This window comes from Xenopus laevis, chromosome 9_10L, assembly GCF_017654675.1.
Source record: "Xenopus laevis strain J_2021 chromosome 9_10L, Xenopus_laevis_v10.1, whole genome shotgun sequence".
Lineage (NCBI taxonomy): Eukaryota > Metazoa > Chordata > Amphibia > Anura > Pipidae > Xenopus > Xenopus laevis.
The window spans coordinates 108,543,171-108,564,320 of NC_054387.1; the positions used below are offsets into that span (position 1 = coordinate 108,543,171).

The 21,150-nt window shown below is 37.9% G+C and overlaps 1 protein-coding gene across 5 annotated transcripts in view; it reads left to right on the top strand.

Moving 5' to 3' along the window:
• pdgfa.L (platelet derived growth factor subunit A L homeolog) overlaps nt 1-17,203 on the top strand; it is a 36,824-nt gene extending 19,621 nt beyond the window's left edge. Inside the window, exons 5-8 of one of the 5 annotated variants that reach the window (XR_005964217.1) lie at nt 5,840-5,963; nt 7,566-7,685; nt 11,865-14,897; nt 14,944-17,203. Coding sequence is in view for 4 of the 5 variants with exons in the window: in XM_041577256.1 (XP_041433190.1) it covers nt 5,840-5,963; nt 7,566-7,654 (213 nt within the window). In the remaining variant the exon portion in view is untranslated. Of the gene's footprint in view, nt 1-5,839; nt 5,964-7,565; nt 7,686-11,864 lie in introns of all 5 variants that reach the window. The other 4 variants (XM_041577256.1, XM_018236408.2, XM_018236409.2 and 1 more) reach the window with 4 other exon arrangements.
• The last annotated feature ends 3,947 nt before the right edge of the window (nt 17,204-21,150 follow it).

Sequence of the window (21,150 nt, forward strand, 5' to 3'; positions counted from 1 at the left end):
ACTCTTCTGGATTTTCAAACCTGCCGGTTAGAAATATGACCTATTTTCAGCCAGCTGTAGGTGGAACAGGCTGTTGGAAGAACCCCATACATAATAAACTGCTGCCTTGGTCTAATATAATCTTGTTGGAGTAATTACTTGGATAGGGTTTCATTACCATAAATAAGTGACCCTAAGGATTGGGCAGATTCTCACAAACAGAGTTTTAATTGGCCTAAAGAGCAACCTCTCATTAACATTTCTATCTGAGCAGCTACCTCACCTGAATCTGTGTCAACAAACACTCATGTTTATGAATAAGCTGGATCGTTAGCTTTGTAGTTGCAATTTGTTTTAAGTCTCAAGCTCTTGATATTGGTTGGATCTCTGTAGGGCAAACTGAATGGGCAGTTGCCAAAGCTACTTATTTATTTTTACAGAGACCAAATTGTTGGGTAGATTTAACAAAACCTATAAAGGACTGTGTTTTCAGTTTTAGAGAAAGTTTCAAATTAAACTAGACTTGTATATTGTCATCCAAAAAGTACTGTTGAGTCATTCGTTAACAGTGTCCAATGTGCTCAAGCCTTTAGAGATTATTTACTGAACCCAATGCAATTGGTTTGATCAGGTCTTATTACTCAGTCCTCCATGAAGCTTTCCTGCTGAAGACAAAAAAAAACACCAAACTTTTGGAGGCTTCTGCACAAAGAACCTCCCCAGATCTCCTGTGTTGACATTGTTGTGTCCAACCTTGTTACCCTTTCTTATGACGGCATTGACCGACAGCAGGCTAGTGTTGCAACAATAGAGCTTTATCTGGGGGTATTTGGTAGGGGTTAAAGGCCAGGCAGGGAGTTAGCATTGGGTTAGCTGCTGGATTCTGGCTGGGTTTGTAAACCTGCAAATCAAGTGACTGATATTTTAAGTGTGCTTGGGGCTTCTATGACTTAAGTTGCTCTTGAATGAATCAGGGGACTGTGTTTTATAACAGATTGAGATTTGAGTTTTGGAATTCTTGTCTTTAAAGCAGGGTTTTTTTCAGACTTATTTGGTTTAGGATCCCCTTTGAGGCCCAACATATGACCAGAGTCCCCCGACATTTATAAAAAGATTACAAACCTATGCAAACATTTCTTTAGCAGCCCTTCATACTTCCATTAATATACAGAAAACATAACTAAAGGTGGCCATAGACGCACAGTTAATATTGTATGAAACTAATTTTCATATGATTTTCGGTGCGTGTATGGAGGGAAACGATCTGACCAATATCGACAGAATACTTGGATATTGGTTGGCTTGTCGATCGGGCTAGATGGCAAATTTTGATTGGGTGCCTTTGATGGCACCCAAACATTGTCCATTGTTAGTGCTGAATCGTCAGATACAGGTAGAATTCTATTGATATTGTATACCTGTATATCTGACGATTCTGCTCTACACAGTGTATTAAAACAAACGATCTTTCTTGGAAAGATCTTTTCCAAGAAATATCGTAATTGTTACTTCTATCGCCACCTTAACATTCAAGAATGTCTTCTAGGAGTATCTAATGCTAAAAATAAGCATTCTCCCCATATAAATCAATAACGGTGTTTAAGGCTGGGTCCCCTGAGCCAAGTCCCTGAACCGCCCAAGGGCAGCCAGCCCCACAGATTAAGAACCACTGCTTTAAACACTGTAAAATGTTTCCTCCCCTCCTTCCTTTCTGTTTCTTTGAGAAGGGGAAAACCCATGGCTTTAAAAAGCTTGGCTATATATTTTACAGGAAGGCAAAAATACTTATTATCTAATCAAAGTACAACTTATTAGAAGTTTCCATGAAAGAGAAAAAAAAAACAAAGTACCTTTTATGGGGATCAGCTTAAACTTGGCCAATGTGGGAAGAAGTGACTCATAATTGTACCATAAACTATTTTGAGGAATAGCATTCACTGGAACGTTGCATACATGATAATGACCATATATCAAAAGCATAAATTCCGCTGGATGCAGTTTAACTAATGAAGAGAGATGTCAGAATTGTAGACCAACCCAACGCATGTTGCCACGACAGCTCCCTTTCAAAGGGCTCGTACCAGACATTAATTATTAAAATTGGGTGGATGCTCTAAAAATTCTTAATATCTTGCTCTTTTCTCCAATTTGCGAGGAATCTCGATAACATAATAAGTTAACTCTTCTGTTAGAGCCTTAAAGGCTGGGCTTAGCCAGATAATTACAGATCCACTGAAGCGTCGGCCTTTTACCGCTAGTTAGGAGTCTTAATCGTTGTTTCATCTTCAAGCATTTTACAGATTAGTCGGTCTTTCATGCTGGATAAGTCAAATTCATCCAGTTTCTTGAAAAAACATTAACAGAGGGAATTCACGATAAAAGAAATGAAAACATATTACTTCGACCCAAAGCTGACCCTTCTTTTTTTTTTTGCAAGACCGTTCTTGCTTGTCACAGACGGCTTTGACTTGCTGGGTGGAAATCTGACAGCCTTGGAAAATGCCTTCAAGTTGGGTTTTTTTTTCCTGCCACTGTCTCACTATAGGACTTTTGTGTGCAAGTCTAATAATCTAGGCTCTGTGTCCTGTTGACAGAAAGGGCTGTGATTGAGAGCTAAGTTTCACATATAGTCATTCATCATCGTGTGAATAAGAATTGAAAGCAAGGTTTGGGAATGAGGTTTTGGGGATCACATATAACTTGGATAAATAGGGGAACTCAAAAAGAGGTCAGTTGTTTCATTTGCTTACTGCTATCTTTAGAAATTCCCATGGATTTGTCCAAAATTGGTTTGTTATAATGTAAATATGACTTGGAAACAAGGTATTCTCAGACGATTTCTAGGTGTTCTTTCTTAAACTGGTGTGCCTCTGTAGCAGTAGTTTGACAAGGTCTGTATTGTGCAGCTCTGGTTTACATCAAAGACCCAGTCGCTGCTAGTGACAGTGCCCCACTAAAGCAGTGGTAATAGGAGGTTTTCTGTTCATACCTCCCTTGGATGCCTACATCGAAACTTGTCTGGGTTTGCTTCTACAGCCTTAGACTTGCGTATCTCTATGACTGCACAGTGTTCATCTCAATGCAAGTTGTATTCTGATCTTAATATTCCTTTGAGGAACCTTGCCTTCTCCAGCAAGATGTGTTAAGCTTGTAAGAATGATCACCCTTATTTTTAGCAAAATAAGAGATCAGCGTTTCCTTGCATTCAGCAGCAGTGAACAATTATCTTGCATTGCCTGGCTTTCACATTCTTAAGGTGATACTGCTTATAGTAACAGTGGGATAATAGCCTCTGGGAAGGGACTCTGACTGTGGAATAGCAGGTATAGTAGGGAGAGATGGTGCCTATTGTAGCAGTGGGATAATAGTCTATGGGAAGGGAGTGTGGCTGAGGGTTAGCAGGTATAGTAGGGAGAGATGGTGCCTATAGTAACAGTGGGATAATAGCCTCTGGGAAGGGACTGTGGCTGTGGTATAGCAGTTATAGTAGGGAGAGATGGTGCCTATAGTCGCAGAATGGATAATAGTCTCTGGGAAGGGATTGTGGCTGTGGGATAGCAGATATAGTAGGGAGAGATGGTGCCTATAGTAGTAGTGGGATAATAGTCTCTGGAAAGGGACTGTGGGATAGTAGGTATAGTAGGGAGAGGTGGTGCCTATAGTAGCAGTGGGATAATAGTCTCTGGGAAGGGACTGTGGCTGTGGGATAGCAGGTATATTAGGGAGAGATGGTGCCTATAGTAGCAGTGGGATAATAGTCTCTGGGAAGGGACTGTGACTGTGGGATAGCAGGTATAGTAGGGAGAGATGGTGCCTATAGTAGCAGTGGGATAATAGTCTCTGGGAAGGGACTGTAGGATAGTAGGTATAGTAGGGAGAGGTGGTGCCTATAGTAGCAATGGGGATAATAGTCTCTGGGATTTTATTTTCTGTGACAAATAGTTTTAAAGCACTTCTGTAGAAATAATATACTGGGAGCACTCCCCAAACATACATGTGCTCTAATAGAAGTGTAAACATTCTTTTAATGTGGTCTGGCTGCTGTGAGCAACTCCCGACATACTTCTGTAGATCTTGAATCCACCTTTGATATCCTTAGACTTTAAGCTGAACTAGAGCACGGACTGACGTAAATAATGTTCAATCTCTGTAAATCACTGTGTCTATGTGTTGGCACAATAAAAATGAAGGAGAATAAAATATGGCTGTTTATAAGAAATAACCTCCGGAAACTCTGTAAGTAGGAGTTAAAGGGCCAGTTTTGTTGCCAAGCAACTGTTTCTGATATTATAGTAGGATTCTGTTTTTGGAGTGACATTTAGTTTTTCTTTTGAAAATATCGTCATGGGAAAATGATAGTACAATAACCTCTTGTTAATATGGTTTGTTATTTGGAAGTGCTGGAAAATCACCCTGATAGTGACATTCTCTTTGATGCATCTTCGTGTGGCTTCATACTTTCTCTCTACAGAATGTCTAGGGCCAAGTGGCTGGTTGCTAAACTGGCCATGCATATAATGTGCAAATGATACCTGTGTTGTATTATTATTGGTATGTGTATGGTGGCTTTCCAACCTGTCCGATAACCACGTACTATAGATTCTGGTTGGTTCGGGAATTGGGCAGGTTTGAAAATTTCACCTGCAAATGTTGGCCAGTTCATGGTGCATCAGCAAATGAGATGAGCTGCTGCTGTTCCTCTTCACTTCTTGCGGATGTGATTGTTATGCGCTTTGTACAAACAATCTGAACAATTCAAAGGAAGCAATACCATTTTGGGTCCCTCATACTTACCCTAGCCATTTGAATCATGGGCTAATGGAACGAATATTAAACCTGGTCATCCAAGTTTAGCTGCATTTACTCACAGGAGACCATGACTAAGATGTCAACGGTTATGAACTTGAGGCTTCACCTTCTGCTCTGAACCCGAGTCAGTGTAAAGTGACTGGTCCACCGTGGATTAGGAATAGTAGGAGGTTGATGCACTTCCATTAATTGCCCATGTGTCATTAGTTTATAGAGATCTAATTTTCGAATAATGTTTTATTGTAAATGTCATTTAGAGCATCAGGATTTCCTTTAACTCTACTAACTAATTGTGCATTTTCCTGTTTGAATGGAGACATATTTCATGGTAGTCCTGCTACTTTGTCTTCTTTTCTCTTGTCAAAACAGCAGAAGGGTCATATTTGGGACTGTGATATTTTTTAGCAATCTAGAGCAAGAGCCACAGATGCCCCATCTGAAAGACTCTGTGTTTATAGTGTTTACAAGTCTGCTGCATGGAAAGGCACTAAAGGATCACTTTACCCTTCAATTTGCCTGTAGAATAATGTTTAAAACAGCCTGTGCTAACATGTTGTTGATGCTACTCCTTTTGTCAGTATATTTTTGCTCTTTGAACAGAGATAATGATGTTGCACCAGTAGTGCTATTTCAGGTTCTTGAGAGGACTAAAGCTAATGCCACATGTGGCGATTGTCGGTTATCCAAAATCTGCCATGTGTGTCTGCACCCAGGCCAAAGCAGTTTTTCTGGGTGCAGGCGTGGGCTAATTTGTGGCATAGGGGCTCCTTGTAGGGGTGGCCTAAAGCTACATACTCAGTAACATTTTCATAGAAACTAAGGGAACAAGACAAAACAATCATCTTATGTTCAGACCCTAATCTGTCCATTAGACAAAAAGCAGACCGGCCCGTTGGCTGAAAATCACAGATGGAGAAAACATCAATACTGTGCTGAACTTCCCCATGTATTTGCAAAGTTTTGACATGAATACTGGATAATCATTTAGAAACCAAAAGTTAGATACCTGATTTGTTTATCTAAATATGTGTTTTTTTTTACTTTACCATAGGTGGCAAAAGTAGAATATGTAAGAAAGAAACCCAAATTAAAAGAAGTTCTTGTGCGGTTAGAGGAACATCTGGAATGCACGTGTACAGCAAATTCTAATTCAGATTATCGAGAAGAAGAAACTGGTAAGTTCTATTCGATGTGTTGTTTTTTATTACCAAGTAGATAGACATGAGAAGATGAGCGGGGAAGGTGAACTTGGAAGAGCTTGGGTGAAGTTTAGAATTTTAGAAAGGGTGAGAAAAGACGTCCAAACGTTTGGCAAAAAGCATCACTGTACACACACTGATTTCTGCCATGTTTTTCTCTTGCCATTCCCATTTCACCCTTATCCTCATTCTATTAACTTTCTATTTATATTTCAAAAATAAAATATGACCGGGGCTGGGGGGAGAGTGGTTCTGAGACACAAATATTGCCTCCAAAGCCTCTCCCATCTATCATCCCCCGATAGCTTGGACTCAAAAGGATATAAAGGAATGAGCAAATCGATTCATCCAAAGGGGGCAATTTGAAGGATTGTGATAGGCAAAAATTGATCGGAACTAAACCCTCTGAATCTTATTAGGAAGAGGACTTAAACTGGTTAGTTGTATTGGATAGATTATATAGCTATGCAGATGTACTGTTTCATCAAGATTGATATGAAAATGGAAGAACGAGACAGAACCTTTAGATGTTCTAAAAAGTTATAAAACTTTGCTAATCATTTACTGTTGTCAGTGCATGCAAGAGGTATCCTTGTCCATGGTGTGCTTGCCTTACTAATTGTTGAAGATAAAGTGTTTGCTGTTTGTGTCTGAATAAATTTACCATTTCTGCCAAATCTGTATTCTGGGACTAATTTGCCCATATCTATAAGGCAGAGAAGTTGTGCGTGACTTTGTTAGGGTTGGTAGGTGGCACAGAGTTTAATATTCTTACATAAGAGTATTATTATTTTAGTGCAGATTATCTCTTATCTCTGCAGTTATCAATTACCATCAAATTAATATTTGCATATTGAAATGTATACGTGAGTAAGAGGTGCTATATTCCATACTTAATTTATGGGCTTCTTCCTGGCTTTTAGTGTAATAATCTGTATCTACCCTATAAATCAAATTGTACCTAAAATAGAGGTGTTCGTAAATCAGTTTCCAAGTCATCCAACTTTTGCTAGTTCAAAACCACGTGTTGAGTTGGAACAGCCTTGTGTCGTTCTTTTCAATTGTTTCAACTGCTGCTAGAATTGGGGTGAAGCTTGTTGGCTGCAGATAGGCCAACGTTATACGCTGTATTATGGTGCTTGACTTCAGATGAGTTAATCTCTAACTTTCATTGAGACAAGTATGCTCAAACAAGGAGATGTTTGCAGTCTTGCCCGTGTCTGGCCACCACTGAGATAACCCATGCATGAGCAACTTTGCTTACTTAAGAATATGTTTTCATTAAAAGCAAATGTAAATATATTAAATATTTGGATCATTTATTTAAATATGCGTATCTAATGCGAATCCCTGGGAACTTGTTATTCAACCAGACATCGCAGTATGATTGGCGGTATGATTTAAGTATGATTGAATATGAAAATCACTTTCCTGCCAAGGTGGCTTGGATGATGCCCTCCCTGTATGCTTTCAGCTGTTGTGTGAGCAAGCCGGGAAAAACCCGCAAGGTAACAAGTTTTATTTCAGGACATCAGGAAGTATTTCTATCCATAACTAAGCGAAAATACATTTCCTTAGGCCTGTTCACCAGCCCTGCCCTTGTGTTAACAGGAAGGACTAGGGAAACAGGTAAAAAACGGAAAAGAAAAAAACTAAAGCCAACCTAATAACCATCTGGAAAGTAATTTTGAACGGCAGGTAGGAACCTTCAGCTGAAAATAACCGCACCGAGCAATGACAATACAAGCCTTTTAATCAATTTCGTATCACATCAGCACAATCACTTGTTTCAATCTTGACACTTTGTTACCTGAAGGCTGCAAAGAGATTAGATATGATTGGCTGTTCCTTCAAGCTATACATCACCCTAAACATCTTGCATTCCTCGGCTGTCTCACCCCTTTTTTTTCTCATGCTTCACCTTTTCTGATCTGGAGAGAACTGCACTCATTCTCAGTGTGTCATTATGGCTGATTTGTGGGGTCATCGTGCATGATTGGATTGCAAGATTTATAATGTTTTTCTTGCAGGATAAACGGTGTCCAGTTTTGAAGTGGAAATGGCAAAAGGCATTGAGCAGATCCAAAGCGTACTCAGTCCATAAAATATGTCTTGTGTTTTGCATTTTTTTCATGATAATTTAACAAATTTCTTTTAGGTCAGCTTTACATTAGCTTAAGGTCATCCATACAGACATATCCATATGGTTTAGTAAATATTTGATAAAAATTGATGTAAATGTCAATAAATACAGATACATATTTTCTCTTTAGCACTTCTAAGGGGATAGATTGGTATCTCCTTTATAAAAGTTTGAGAAAGACCCACAAAAGTTAGGTAATTTTACAATCATATCTTAATGTTTGTATTAGGCAAATAGTACCATATGACATCTTACTGCGACTGCAAGCTGTATACCAGGGGTCCCCAACCTTTTTTTTTACCCATGAGCCACATTAAAAAAATAAAAAGAGTTGGGGAGCAACACAGGCATGCAAACACTCCCTGGTGTGCCAAATCAGGGCTGTGATTGGCTATTTGGTGGTCCCTATGTGGCCTGGCAGCCTACAGGAGGTTCTGTTTGACAATGCATCTGGTTTTTATGCAACCAAAACTTGCCTCAAGCCTGGATTTCAAAAATAAGTGCCTGCTTTGAGGCCACTGGGAGCAACATCCAAGGGGGTCGGAGAGCAACATGTTGCTCGCGAGCTACTGGTTGGGGATCACTGCTGTAGGCAGTTGTCAAGATCACCCATTGCTGGCCAAGACATATGAAAGACATTTGCTATTATGCCACATGGTACAACATAGACCTCCTCTTGTAACTTTTGGACAGTTCTAGAGTAGGAGGCCTGGATCTTTGAGAACGCATATTACCTGTTACTTTTCCTTGACTGTGTGTTTTTTTTTTGGCTATAAAACTCGCCAACACATGTCACTTTTCAGCGTGGCACTTGAAAAATGCAACACACCACCTCCTTTGGATCCTGTTCATTTAAATGGGAAATGCCTTAACTTCCAGTACAGGTGCTTTATAGCCCACAAATTCCATAAGAGCATTTTCAGGCCGGGGGTTCTCAGACATTTTCTATTCATTAATATAAAACGGTGTCTGTCCTGCATTAATGGACAAGAATATGGAAAATGTTTTCTTCTGAAAAACATCTAGGTATTTAAAACATTAAGCCCCATTTTCTTGATCTTGAGGCACATATAGCAGCCTTTTAGTTAGATGAATATCTGTTTTGAAGCTATTTGCTGGAGGTTGGAAGGATATCAAAGGAACTTAATTAAGCTTCCCTGTGTCAGGAAATGAAAAGATGATATAGAAAATGTGAGCTAGCACATTAAGAGTTTTCTCAGGAGTCACATATTAAATATATATGTAATAGAGCTTTGCCAGGGGCAGTATTGTCAGCCCATGAGTGCCCCAGAAGTGCAACTATGGTGGCCAGAAATCTCTACGATGTCTTAAATCTAAATATAATTTCACAGAGGATTAGCCTGTCAAATATCGTGGATTTGTGAGAAAGTAAACATTAAGATTTGACCTAGGAAGGAAAGTTAATTTTAAAAAGAGATCAACTAAACTCCGTTATCATTTTTTTTAGCAGCCTGCTTTTAACTTAAATGGGGTTTATAACCCCTTTTATAAAAAAAAAAAAAATATGCATTTTTCACCATCTAAAATAATTTTGTTGAACTCATGTAGACAATTTGAAAAAGTTTTATGTCATTTGTACAACCTAGTCTAGTAACCTACAGCAGCCAATTGGATATTTGTTTTAAAACAGCAAACCAGTACATTTTATCTGCTGATTGGTTCCTTTGGGCCGTAGAAATATAAAGTATTTTGATAACAATCTCCCACGTGTTCTCAGGTGACAGTCATGCATTAAGGACTTTGCCAGAAACATTCACATTGCTCGCAGTGGAAAGTGTCCAACGGCAATAATTGGCGTTTTGCAGCTGCTGCTTAGAAATGTGATGAGTACATTACATGGTCCATGGTTATGGCCCTCATGGCCACCTATTGTGGTCTGTGGATAATGCCAAAAATACTTGTAGTTACTGACATGGCCAAACCATGTGTAGAACAGCATTGGGCATGCTTCTGTATGGAGTTTCAGCTTGTATTCATCTATTTAGATGTATTTACACAAAACTTTATATACTTTATTGTATACAAATCATATAGATTAGAAAGTATTTATAATATATTTGTGTGAAATATCTAAATAGAGTTAGGGTGTTTTTACTTTTTACCAGATTCAACTTAAAATCACTTAAAAGTAGAGCAGTCTATCCAACTTTGGACATTTGTAAGTGTACGGACATAAACACACATTTATATGAACGAACAAAGCCCTTGCCTGTTGTTTGTTTGGAATCAGGTGTTTTTTTCAGTCCTTTGTATTCCTCGAGCAGAAGCGGAACTGATTGTCGAAAGCATGAAGCGATCCAAGTTTTTGCAGCACTAATCTCTTAATGCACACTTTTTTGTTACTTAATGTTCAAATATTTGTTTTAGATCAAGAAGGAGAGAAAGCTTTTTAGTCCAGAGAGGGTGGGAATATTTGTGTGCCATAAAACCAAACTTCGAGGGGAAAAAAAATCAAGTTAATGATGCAAGATTGTTTAATCCCTTGATCTTGATGCTAATGAGGCCTGAAGAGCCAGCAGTAAAAAAAAAAAAGAGTGTAAATTAAACTTGGGTTACATTTCAAAGTCATAAGATAAGCAATGCTAACTTCTGAATTTGAACTTGAGGTTAATATTGGTTAAACCTGTGAAACAACCTTTGCAGATTAACAGCTGCAGAGGAATGCTGGGAGTTCTTCTTGTGCAATAGTGTTGTTTATTCTTGAGCCAACTGGCCACTGAAATGATTGTAAAAGAGAGAGCCTAGCGCTTGTTCAAGACTTTCTCATATATTGAAACTGTTGGTACAAGAAGTCAAAGATGACCCCTACGATGGTTGGAATGACTGTCAATACTATTCCTTTGAATGAATGATCAAAAACACGTGATGATAATGAGTGCAACTCATTATGACTCACAAGTTAGACTGAGGTGTTCTAAATTGTTTGCTATTGCCAGCAGAGCATCTATAGACTCTGTTTTAAAGGTCATCTTCAGCAGTGCATGGTCCACTTTTGGCAAACCAGAGTTGCAGAATGAAAAGGGATGTCATAGCTTATTTTTTTTTGCATCTGGAAATGGGTTAAAGTGAAAGTCATTCATTGTTTACAAAATATGTCTCCAAAAATAATGGTGCACAGACTTGTAGAAAGGCACTTATGGTCTCAGTAGACCATAGTAGATCCTCTCCATAGTAAATCCTCTCCACTCATTCTTCTTGAGGACATTAGGCATATATACCCGCTTGGATTTCCAAGTTTAAAACTCCCAGATAATCACCCTTTTTATTGGACACTAATAGGATCACTGTCAGGCGATGGCCACTGCTCTTGGCATGGAGATCAAAACCCTTCTGATCACCATGAACATTTTTAAAAGCTCTTGAATAGAAATAGGGTGTTGAAAGATTTTGTAGACATATTTCTGAAGGAGAATGTGGAAAATGCAATCTTTTGTTCCTTTTTTTGACAACTATTGTGCAGTGATCAATAGAAAACAATACCGAGAGGGGGATCTTTTAAAAATTGTCGTAGGGTTTGTTTAAAATACAAATAGTAACAGCATTTTATTAAGAACAAATGAAGAACATTTTATTGATATATTTATGATTTTGTGGACTGACTAAGCAATGTATGGACTGCAATTTCCACCAAATTTTATTTGCTTTTTAGAAGTGACCCTAAAATGTGTTCTGATTCTTTATTTTTGTTTTTTTTTTTTTAATTTCATTTGCAGATGTGAGGTGAAAATAAGCTAGACAGAACCATCTGGGACTCGGATGTGTACTCCATGTTACATTCCCGAATCTTCTACGTATGGTGCTTTATTGACTGTTTCGTTTTTGTTCTCTTGTGCAGAAAGACAGGAAAAAAAAACTTGTTCAAACGACACTCTGTGAGAACAAAGGAACAATGTACATTTCTTTAATGTGACATCAAAGCAAGTATTGCAGCACTCTTACAGAGAAGAGACCGCTTCCCCTGTCAGAAAAACTGCAGCAACAAAACAAGATGGCGGATGGTGGAAAGAAGGATATCACATTAAAAGTACTGCAAACATAAGAGATTGAATAGAGGCCTGATGTCCAAGCAACGGTGCTTTATGTCAAGAGATGTGCCTGCTTTTGCTGATTTAAGATGGATGTTTATTGATAGAAACATGGCAAAGAAAAGCCAGGAATGTATCAAATGAATGTGTCTACGCAGAAGCTACAAAAACAATGCATCCTTGCTCAGTGGTGTTTAAAGTCTTCACAAAAACCTGGGAAGCCTTAAGTGGACTTTTTTTTTTTTTTTAATTAAACATAACAATCCTATTAAGCTTTGGGGTAAATAAAATATAACAGCACCATCCTAGCACTAAGCAACCATCTGCCTCTATAGTGGTCGATGACTGCTAGACATAGGTCTAATCCTATTGGGCAGAGGAAGAGCTCTTTAGTGTTGGATTTGTTTTAGGTGGATTCACTCTTGCTGGCTATGCAGGCATAAAATATTAGATAATGTATTATTTTGTAATTATTGAAGAAATTCCAACTTAGCAGTTGTTTCTGGAAATACAAAGAGCTGCCCGTTCTTAAGGTTAATAGCCTTTATCATTGAGCAGAATAACAAATGTATGCTGATGTGCAATATTGCAAAAGAGAAATGAGACCCAACATAGTGATATGAAATGCTGATCTGTGTGCACCTATTGTAAACGTTTATGCTCCGTGTGTAAACCGATACTGAAGTGAATGTGGTTAGAATCACTCTCTAGAGCAGTGATTCCAAAACTATGGGGCTGGCCCCCAGTGGGGACCTGAGTAGTGCCAGGGTAAGGGTGGTAGGCTCAGCCTTAATTGTAGTTAAGGTGAGATTTAAGGAGAATGCCTGTTTGCTGTCCTTGATATGTCTGAAAGCCCAGTTTAGAGTTGGTTCAGGTGAGATTTGGTGGAGAACTTAACTGTCCTAGATATTCTTGGAACTATGGTTGTATGAGTGATCACCAATGTTTTCCCATATCTGTAACCTCCTTATGAGCTAACAGGGCCCCTGGTCAATGGTTGGACCTCAACCACTGAGTGTTATGAGTTTTATAGGTCAGAGAACCAAACTGTTGTATGAATTGTAAGCATATGTTTTCTGTAGTGGAATGAGCAAACTCCATTGGTCCACTAACCTGTATAAACCAGTCAGAAGTAACTTTCACTGGCCTAGCTCTGTTAAAATAACCTAAGCCAACATCTGATCTGATGTTTACTACAACTATGGTCATTCTGAACTTGGAGGCAAACAGAAGAAAGAGGTTGCATGTTATACTTGCAAGAGTGAATCTACTTAAATTGTTCCCTAGCTACCTTCTCCCTTGTTTTAATGTCCAATGGAAATTATATTCTAAGAACCTGTAGAGGTCTACTATGAATCCATAGTATTATTTTCTAGCAGGGTGCAATCTAATGAGTTGTATTCAAACATATATATATATATATATACTGTGTGTATATATATCACCCCCCCCCCCGAACTTTTGTTTCCGTTGTGTCTGCATAATTTAATAATTTTAAATAAAATGTACATTAATAAATCATGGGATATCCGTGAAACATCACACTTGTGCCAGTTGCCTAATAGCGCTAATTTTCTTTCTTTTTTTTTTTTCTGGCAAGTTATTATTTTATCATACACAACCAACATTTTCACATAGCAAAAAAAAAAAAGGAAAAAAAAAATAGACGTGAGATGGACATTTTTATTCTTGTAAGTGCATTGTACAGTGTCACAGTAGCAAGGGAAAAAAATATTTGCTACGTGTGTTTGAACAAATCCTAAAATTCTTTATTTTTGGTAAAAAAAAAAAAAAGTATGCTTATGTGTATTCAACAGAATTGTGTTCTTTTTTTGTAAAGTTGAAGTTTGTATTTTTATCTAAAATTAACATTTTTATATAAGTAAGAAAGCCTGCTATGTTTTCTTGAACCAAAAAATATATATATACATACTGTGGTCATATTTTTGTAGCACCATGTCCTAAACATAACAGATATTTTTAGCTATACTGTAGCTTTTGCCAATAAGTGTTTGAGCACAAGGTGTATGATATCCTATGTCTTACTGCTGTTTTTGAAAATTCTTTTTTGGAAATTGCTCCTCCCATATGGCAAATCTCCAATGAAACATCTTTCTCTCTCTCTCTATATATATATATATATATATATATTTAAAAATATATATATATATTTCCAAATGTCACCCTGCCTTTGAACGCCATTGAGCCTGTCATGGTTTTAAGTGTAAAGGTTTTATGGAAATCGTAATGTGTTTTTTGGCTTCCACTAGGTTGGTAGAATCCAGATTGGTGTGGGAGTTAAACTCTGTCCTAAACTGGCATACATCGGGTAGTAAATAGATCTAGCCCTATCCTATCTTTATATGGTTGCTGGGCTTACCCTGTCCTAAATCTTGTTGTTGCGCCATTCAGACTCAAAGGGCAAAACATAGGGACTTTGTATCTTGGATCACGACTAATTGATCCATATTGGTTATGATATTGGAACAAAGTTGCCCTTATGTTCCCTCCTAAGTTGCAAGTTACAGGCAACCTTGTAGTACTGAAAATCATGAATGGGTATCAGTACACCCACCATATTAACCACTTGATGCACATTATCCTTTCTTCCTCCTAATACTGACTCCTATATCAATAGGTCCAACGACTTGTTCCCAGCAATTCAATTCATATCAATGAACGCTCCATAACATCCCTATTCATGCAGAGGACAGTGTTAATGTTAATAACACTGTTAATGTTATGTTAACATGTTATGTTAACACAGTGTTAATATATGACAGATTGATTTACGGCAAAGTAAGGCTTTATTTTAAATAGTCTGCATGAAGGGCAAAGTCAGTTTGAGAGTCGTTTTATTACTAAATAAGGTATCGTTTGCATTTAAAAATGCTGAGAATGGAACACAATACTAGTATGGAAGCATGGCAGTGTGTGAAATGTACATGCAAACACACATACAAATACACACACACATAGAACACGTGGGAATGCACACACACACGCATAAACTCCTTCTTATTATTTTGGTTGAGTAAATATCGTAAAAGGGAAATTATACCCTGTTTATATATTATTTTAATGATATTTTCCCTTTTTCTGTATATACAAACTTATGTAAATTATGAAGCTTCGCTTATTCTGTGTACCTAATATTCCGTCTCTGCCAATTTGCATTTATAAGTGGTGAGGCCCATGGAATGAACCCATTTTTTCAATATGACAAAACCATCTTGTGGCCATTATAAAATTGCCTTTTACGATTTACAGATCTGCCGTGGGAAGCAGTAAGGCACTTTAAATGTATTAATGATATGCAGAGAAGGGATATTTTCCACATACAAGTGGTGGTTTCATTTCTGTTCCTGTTTCATTGGGGGGAGGGGGTGGAACGATACCCCCGATTTATAAATAGGGTATAATTTCATTTTCAAACAAGCATGAGCTTGGATTTTTTAGGTTGCTGCTAAATGGACAGTTTTCACATGCATGAAATAATGTTTCTGCCGTTGCAGATAAATACACATTTTCATACTGCAGTAGACCTTAAGACATTGTAAGTTAATGCGCTCTTTCTCAGCAGGGTGTAGAAAGCCATTTTTATTAGTGTCTCTGACCCCCGAACACCAGGAGGACCATCTGTACACTCATCATGGTATATACAGCTGTATGCATAACCCCAAATCATTCACTCTATGGGTGTATGCACAAACCTCCCCACCTTGTATCTGTTACCATACAGAAATATGCTCTTATGTATAAGGAAATAGAGCCAGGCATTTGCAGGTTAACTGCAAAAACTTTTAATCTATTTCCTTACACATATGTATCCGCCTTACTTGGACAAAGGCAGATCTTAAGGTACGAATAAGGCTTAGTTGGAACCAGTAATCCGCATATATGAACCCTTTGAGTTGAGGGATTTGAGTTTGTACATACAGTTGTGTATAGCATGGTGCAAATACCTATGGTCCTCCAGTAGTTGGGGGCCTGAGACCTCCGGTTGATTGCAATGCTTTATGCCTAATGGGCATTAGAACAGCTATTTTAAGCAGGTGCTGTGTCTAGTGAATCATGGGTTGAGTCCAAGAACCCTACAAAGTGAAAGTAAAATAGATATGGTTGTACCCAGTATTATTTTACCCTGGTCTGTAAGATGTAGCAACCAATTAATCTTTAGATTTTACTTGTCTATTGCAATTAAAAGAGAGACTGCAAATTAACTGATTGGCTGCTCAAAAGGTTTGTCCATAACCCTGGTAGTTTTAGAGCTTAAGCCCAATTTAGTAAACAACACATTATTTTTGAGGTTATGGGGGATTTATCAATATTTCCATGCTTCCTGCTGAAAATAGTTCGACTGATGTTGAGGGTCTATTGTAGCATGGAAACTGTCATTGTACATACATGTGCCAACATTCACATGTAAGATTATATATGTTAAAGAGTCTTTAAAAATAACTATGCCTGTGTGAGCCAAAAATGTAATTTCAGAATTTATAGCCAAAATGCATTTTTGGCAAAAGAAAACCTATTTTAAAGAGATTAAGCTAATTATTTAACATTGAATAGCATAGCATCTCAAATCATCATTTTCCTTAGAGGACATTCCCATAAGCCATTGCCATTTTAAGTTTCCACAATAGTCTTAAAAAAAATAGTTGACCTTTACATTGGGGATGACCACCCATGGACCTCTGTAAGTTTTCTCAAACCGTTAAAGGGACGCAGGCTGGTCGTTCCTGCCTTACGCTGTAATCATTTCCTCACAAAGTTGCATCCAAAGCCCAAACTGGAAATACCTGTATTCAGTTGCGTGTGCTCTTCTGCAATTAAGTGTACAATTCATAATGTTATGCACATGAATGTCTGTGTCTGCGTAAAGAAAAAGAAAACCCTGTATAAAAGTGTAATTTATATATTTATGTTTCGATGGGATGCCAATAATGTTGCTCAGTTTGTTTATTGCCTAAAAATATCTAATGAAACAAAGATTTGTATATCCATTAAACTGATGTAGATGGAAACTTATGATGCACCTGCCCTGCTCTTGTACTGTGTGTGTCAAACATTTTCTTGCTGCTTTATATTCACTCGTCAGCCTCTATAATACTGAAAAAAAAACAAAACAACCATTTAGTTCATTGGTTACCATCTAAAAATAGGTGGGTGATTTATTAAACTACAAGTTCAATCTTTTGACAAAAAAATGCCCCCAGCCAAAAAAAAGATGCAATTGCAGAAATCTCAGGAAAAAAAAAAATTCCACCATTTTTTTGATTTAGCAAATAAAAATCTTGCCACCTAACACCTATCGAGATGCCATAAAAGTCAACGAGAATTGTATTTTCAACATTCTAGCAATTTTTATATATCAATAGTAAAAAGATGTAGCTCGAGAATGTGATTCCATTAAAAATGGAATTTATTTGATTAGACTCAGAACAAGCAAATGTGCTTGTTCTGGGCATAATCAAATTGAATTTTTAATTGCTTGTTCTAGGTATCATCAAATACATTACATTTTTAATTGAGGCACATTCTCAATCTACATCTTTTTACTATTGAAATAATTCAAATATGTTTTGGGATCCATCTTTGCTTGTGAAGCAATAAGTTCCTTATTAATATACTCCGAACAAGCAAATGTGCTTAATCAGTATACAGCGTATACAACAGTCGAGTCAAGAGTTTCAAGACCCACAAGGTCAATGACTGACAGAGGATTTGGTTCTTAAATGTTTGCTCAAAATTAATGTGAACAAGGCATCAGCGCCTGATGGAATAGATCATTGAGTATTAAAGAGCTTAATTCAGTTTTTGGCAGTGCCACTTTATTCAAATTTATTAAAATGTGCTTTCATCTGGTTTGGTACCTCTGAACTGGCGTTAGGCTGATGTTTAAAAAGGGATTATGATCTCAGCCTGGCAATTATAGGCCTGTAAGTTTGACATCTGTGGTGGGCAAATTATTTAAAAGTTTGGTAAAGAATCACATTGAAGATTAGATTATGGAGAATTAAATTATAAGTAGCAACCAGCATGGCTTTATGAAGGACAGATTGTTTCAAGCGACTGTAATTGCTTTTTATGATGCAGTAAGTAGGACGCTGGGCAGTCATGTTGCAGTAATCATGATCTATTTGGCTTGTGTCCAAGCTTTTGATACAGATCTGTATAAACCATTGCTTTTGAAATAACTTTAATTTGTTCGTTAATGTTGGAGAAGCACCTAGGGGTACTAATTAAGATGGATAATAAACTTGACTGTAGCAAGCAATGCCAATCAGCAGCTGCAAGGACCAACAAGCTATTATCCTGTATTAAAAATGCTATAGATTCGTAGGAGGAGAGGGTTATTCTACCCCTTTATGAAGTTCTGGCAAGGTCTCATCTAGAATATGTCTTAACAGTTTTGGTCTCCACTCCTGTACTCATACATGTATTACTTAATTAGAGAGAGAGTCCATAGAAGGGCAACTAAACTGATTAATGGTTTATAGAATCTCAATTATGAAGAAAGACTGACCAGACTGGAAATGTCTACATTGGTGTAGAGGCACTTAAGCGGAGATATAACCATGTGCTATATAAAAGGGGGCATACAATAAACTCTTTGACGATGTAGTCTCAGAAGACCATCTAGTAGACAAGAGAGGGCATGCATGGAGATTAGAAGAAAGGAGGTTTCCATTTTATTTTATTTTTTAAAGGGAGAGCTGGGTAGTTGTAGAATTCTGATAATGAAGTGGTTGTACTGGTGGATACATTAGATAGCTTCAATAAAGGGTTGTTTTGCTTTTAGTGAGAAAATACAAGGTTTACCTAAATAAGCTTTTAGCATAAAGTTTATCCAGGGACTGGTCTGATTGCTATCTTGGGCTCAGGAAAGGCTTCAGATGGTATTGAACTTGATGGACAAGTGTCTTTTTTTCAACCTAAATTACTATGTTGTTGTGTTTTAGTCCCAAAAAAGAGAGCGATAAATATGAAATGTGGGAAAAGTCACATGTTTCCCCCTATGCCAACAGTTTAACCTGGGGTAGAATTGCCCCTTATTTTTGGTTAGAAAAAACAATTCCTGCTACAATATGTTCAGTACAGAGAAGATGCCTATGGTGGCAGAAATAAATATAGATCAGAGGTCTTCCGACCTTTTGGATTTAGGCCCCCTTTATGGTCAAACACAAGGGGGCAAATTCACTAAGATGCGAAGTTGCGCCAGGCGCAACTTCGCCGCACTTCGCCAGGCGTAGTTTCGCCAGGGCTCCCCAAATTCACTAAAATCCAAAGTTGCGCACAGGGGTAGCGTAAGGTTGCGGAGTTGCGCTAGCGTTGATTCGCTATATAAAGCGAAGTTACGCTAGCGAAGGCTAATTTGCATACGACGCGAAATTTACGCCAGGCGAAGAATCGCCTGGCGTAAGGTTGCGAAGTAACACTAGCGAAACTACGCCAGCGTTCGTTAGTAAATTTGCGCAGTAGCGAAAATGCCAAACGCTAGCGAATTCACGCTAGCGTTCGGCGCTTCGCGGCTTAGTGAATTTGCCCCAAGGTTGGGCCCCATTAGCTTGTAACATGGTGGTAGTAGGCACTCTGCTGTAGTTTAAGGGATATGCAAGACACCATATAAATATTCACCCTCAAATGTTATCCTAACTGGTCTTCAGTCTAGGTCCCCCTTTTACACTGGTTTTGCCCCCTTAGAAGGGCCAGCCCTATAATTTGGTAACCACGGGCATAGGCCAATCGGCTTATTTACCAATTATACATATGGAGTAATCAATTTCAGTCCTTAGCAATCATTAGCATTTATTACCGCAACTATCCCCTTTGGTATCCGTCAAATTGAAATGATAGTCTGGAAAGAGTATTTGATCAACAACAATATTTATTGAAGCCACGTTAAAAAAAGGTAACATTGCCCTGATATTCTATAGGATTCAACTTCCAAGGTCAGCCATTTTTTTGATTCGGTATAAGGAATCCTAGGATATTGATAAGGCCTGGAAAGTGATATTAAATATTGATTGGATACAATTTCTGACCCAATGTCATCAAGTCTAATAAAGGGGAATCTTGCAGAATACCCATCTTGATGTTTAAATCGGATCCTTCCCCCCTCCATACATAATACATAATAACATTATGTTTGGCATTAAATTGGTTCAAGTGTGTCAACCCATAGTAAGCAATAACTGCTGATTGGTTGCTGTAGTTTACTGCACCTGGGCATAACCCCCATATCCCTCCTATCTCTTTCTCAATCTGTTACTGGCTCAGTGTGTTTTACCACACCCTCAAGTTTGTGCTTTTAATACTGTAAGAGAAAGTATAAGAAAAATAAGACCAAGAGCTTTTGTTTTTCTTGCTGCAGTATTTATTTCTGTTCTTCCACCTTGTAGTCATACTGCTATATACTGTTTAATGGGCAGTGTACCCTATTAGTTTTTTGTTATGTCTTAACGGACCAGTAACATCAAAAAAAAATTTAAAAACCACCAAGACAAATTAAACTTTCAAAAATCGCAAAACCTTTATTAAGAAATAACTTACAAAAATTCGGCTTCAGCTCCTCTTCAGAAAAGGCGACATGGTGACGATCCATTGTGCGGTGCTCGATTTCTCCTCCCTGGCTATCTCCTATAAGGAAGGCAGGGAGGAGAAATTGAGCGTCTCACAATGGATCGCCTGATTGCTTTCTGAAGAGGAGCGCAAGCGGAGTTTCGGTAAGTTATTTCTTAATAAAGACTTTGTGATTTGAAAGTTTAATTTGTCTTGGTGGTGTTTTTGTTTTTTTATGTATACTAACGAATTTTTAACATCTTTTTTTTTATGTTACTTTAAGCTAAACTGGTTACACAGGGATATTGAAGCTACTCCGTGTTTTGTCCTTGCAAGGTAGAGAATTAGATTGCCACTGGTGCAAAACAATGTCGCAGAAATCCGTTCTCTTCCAGGTCTTTTAATCAGT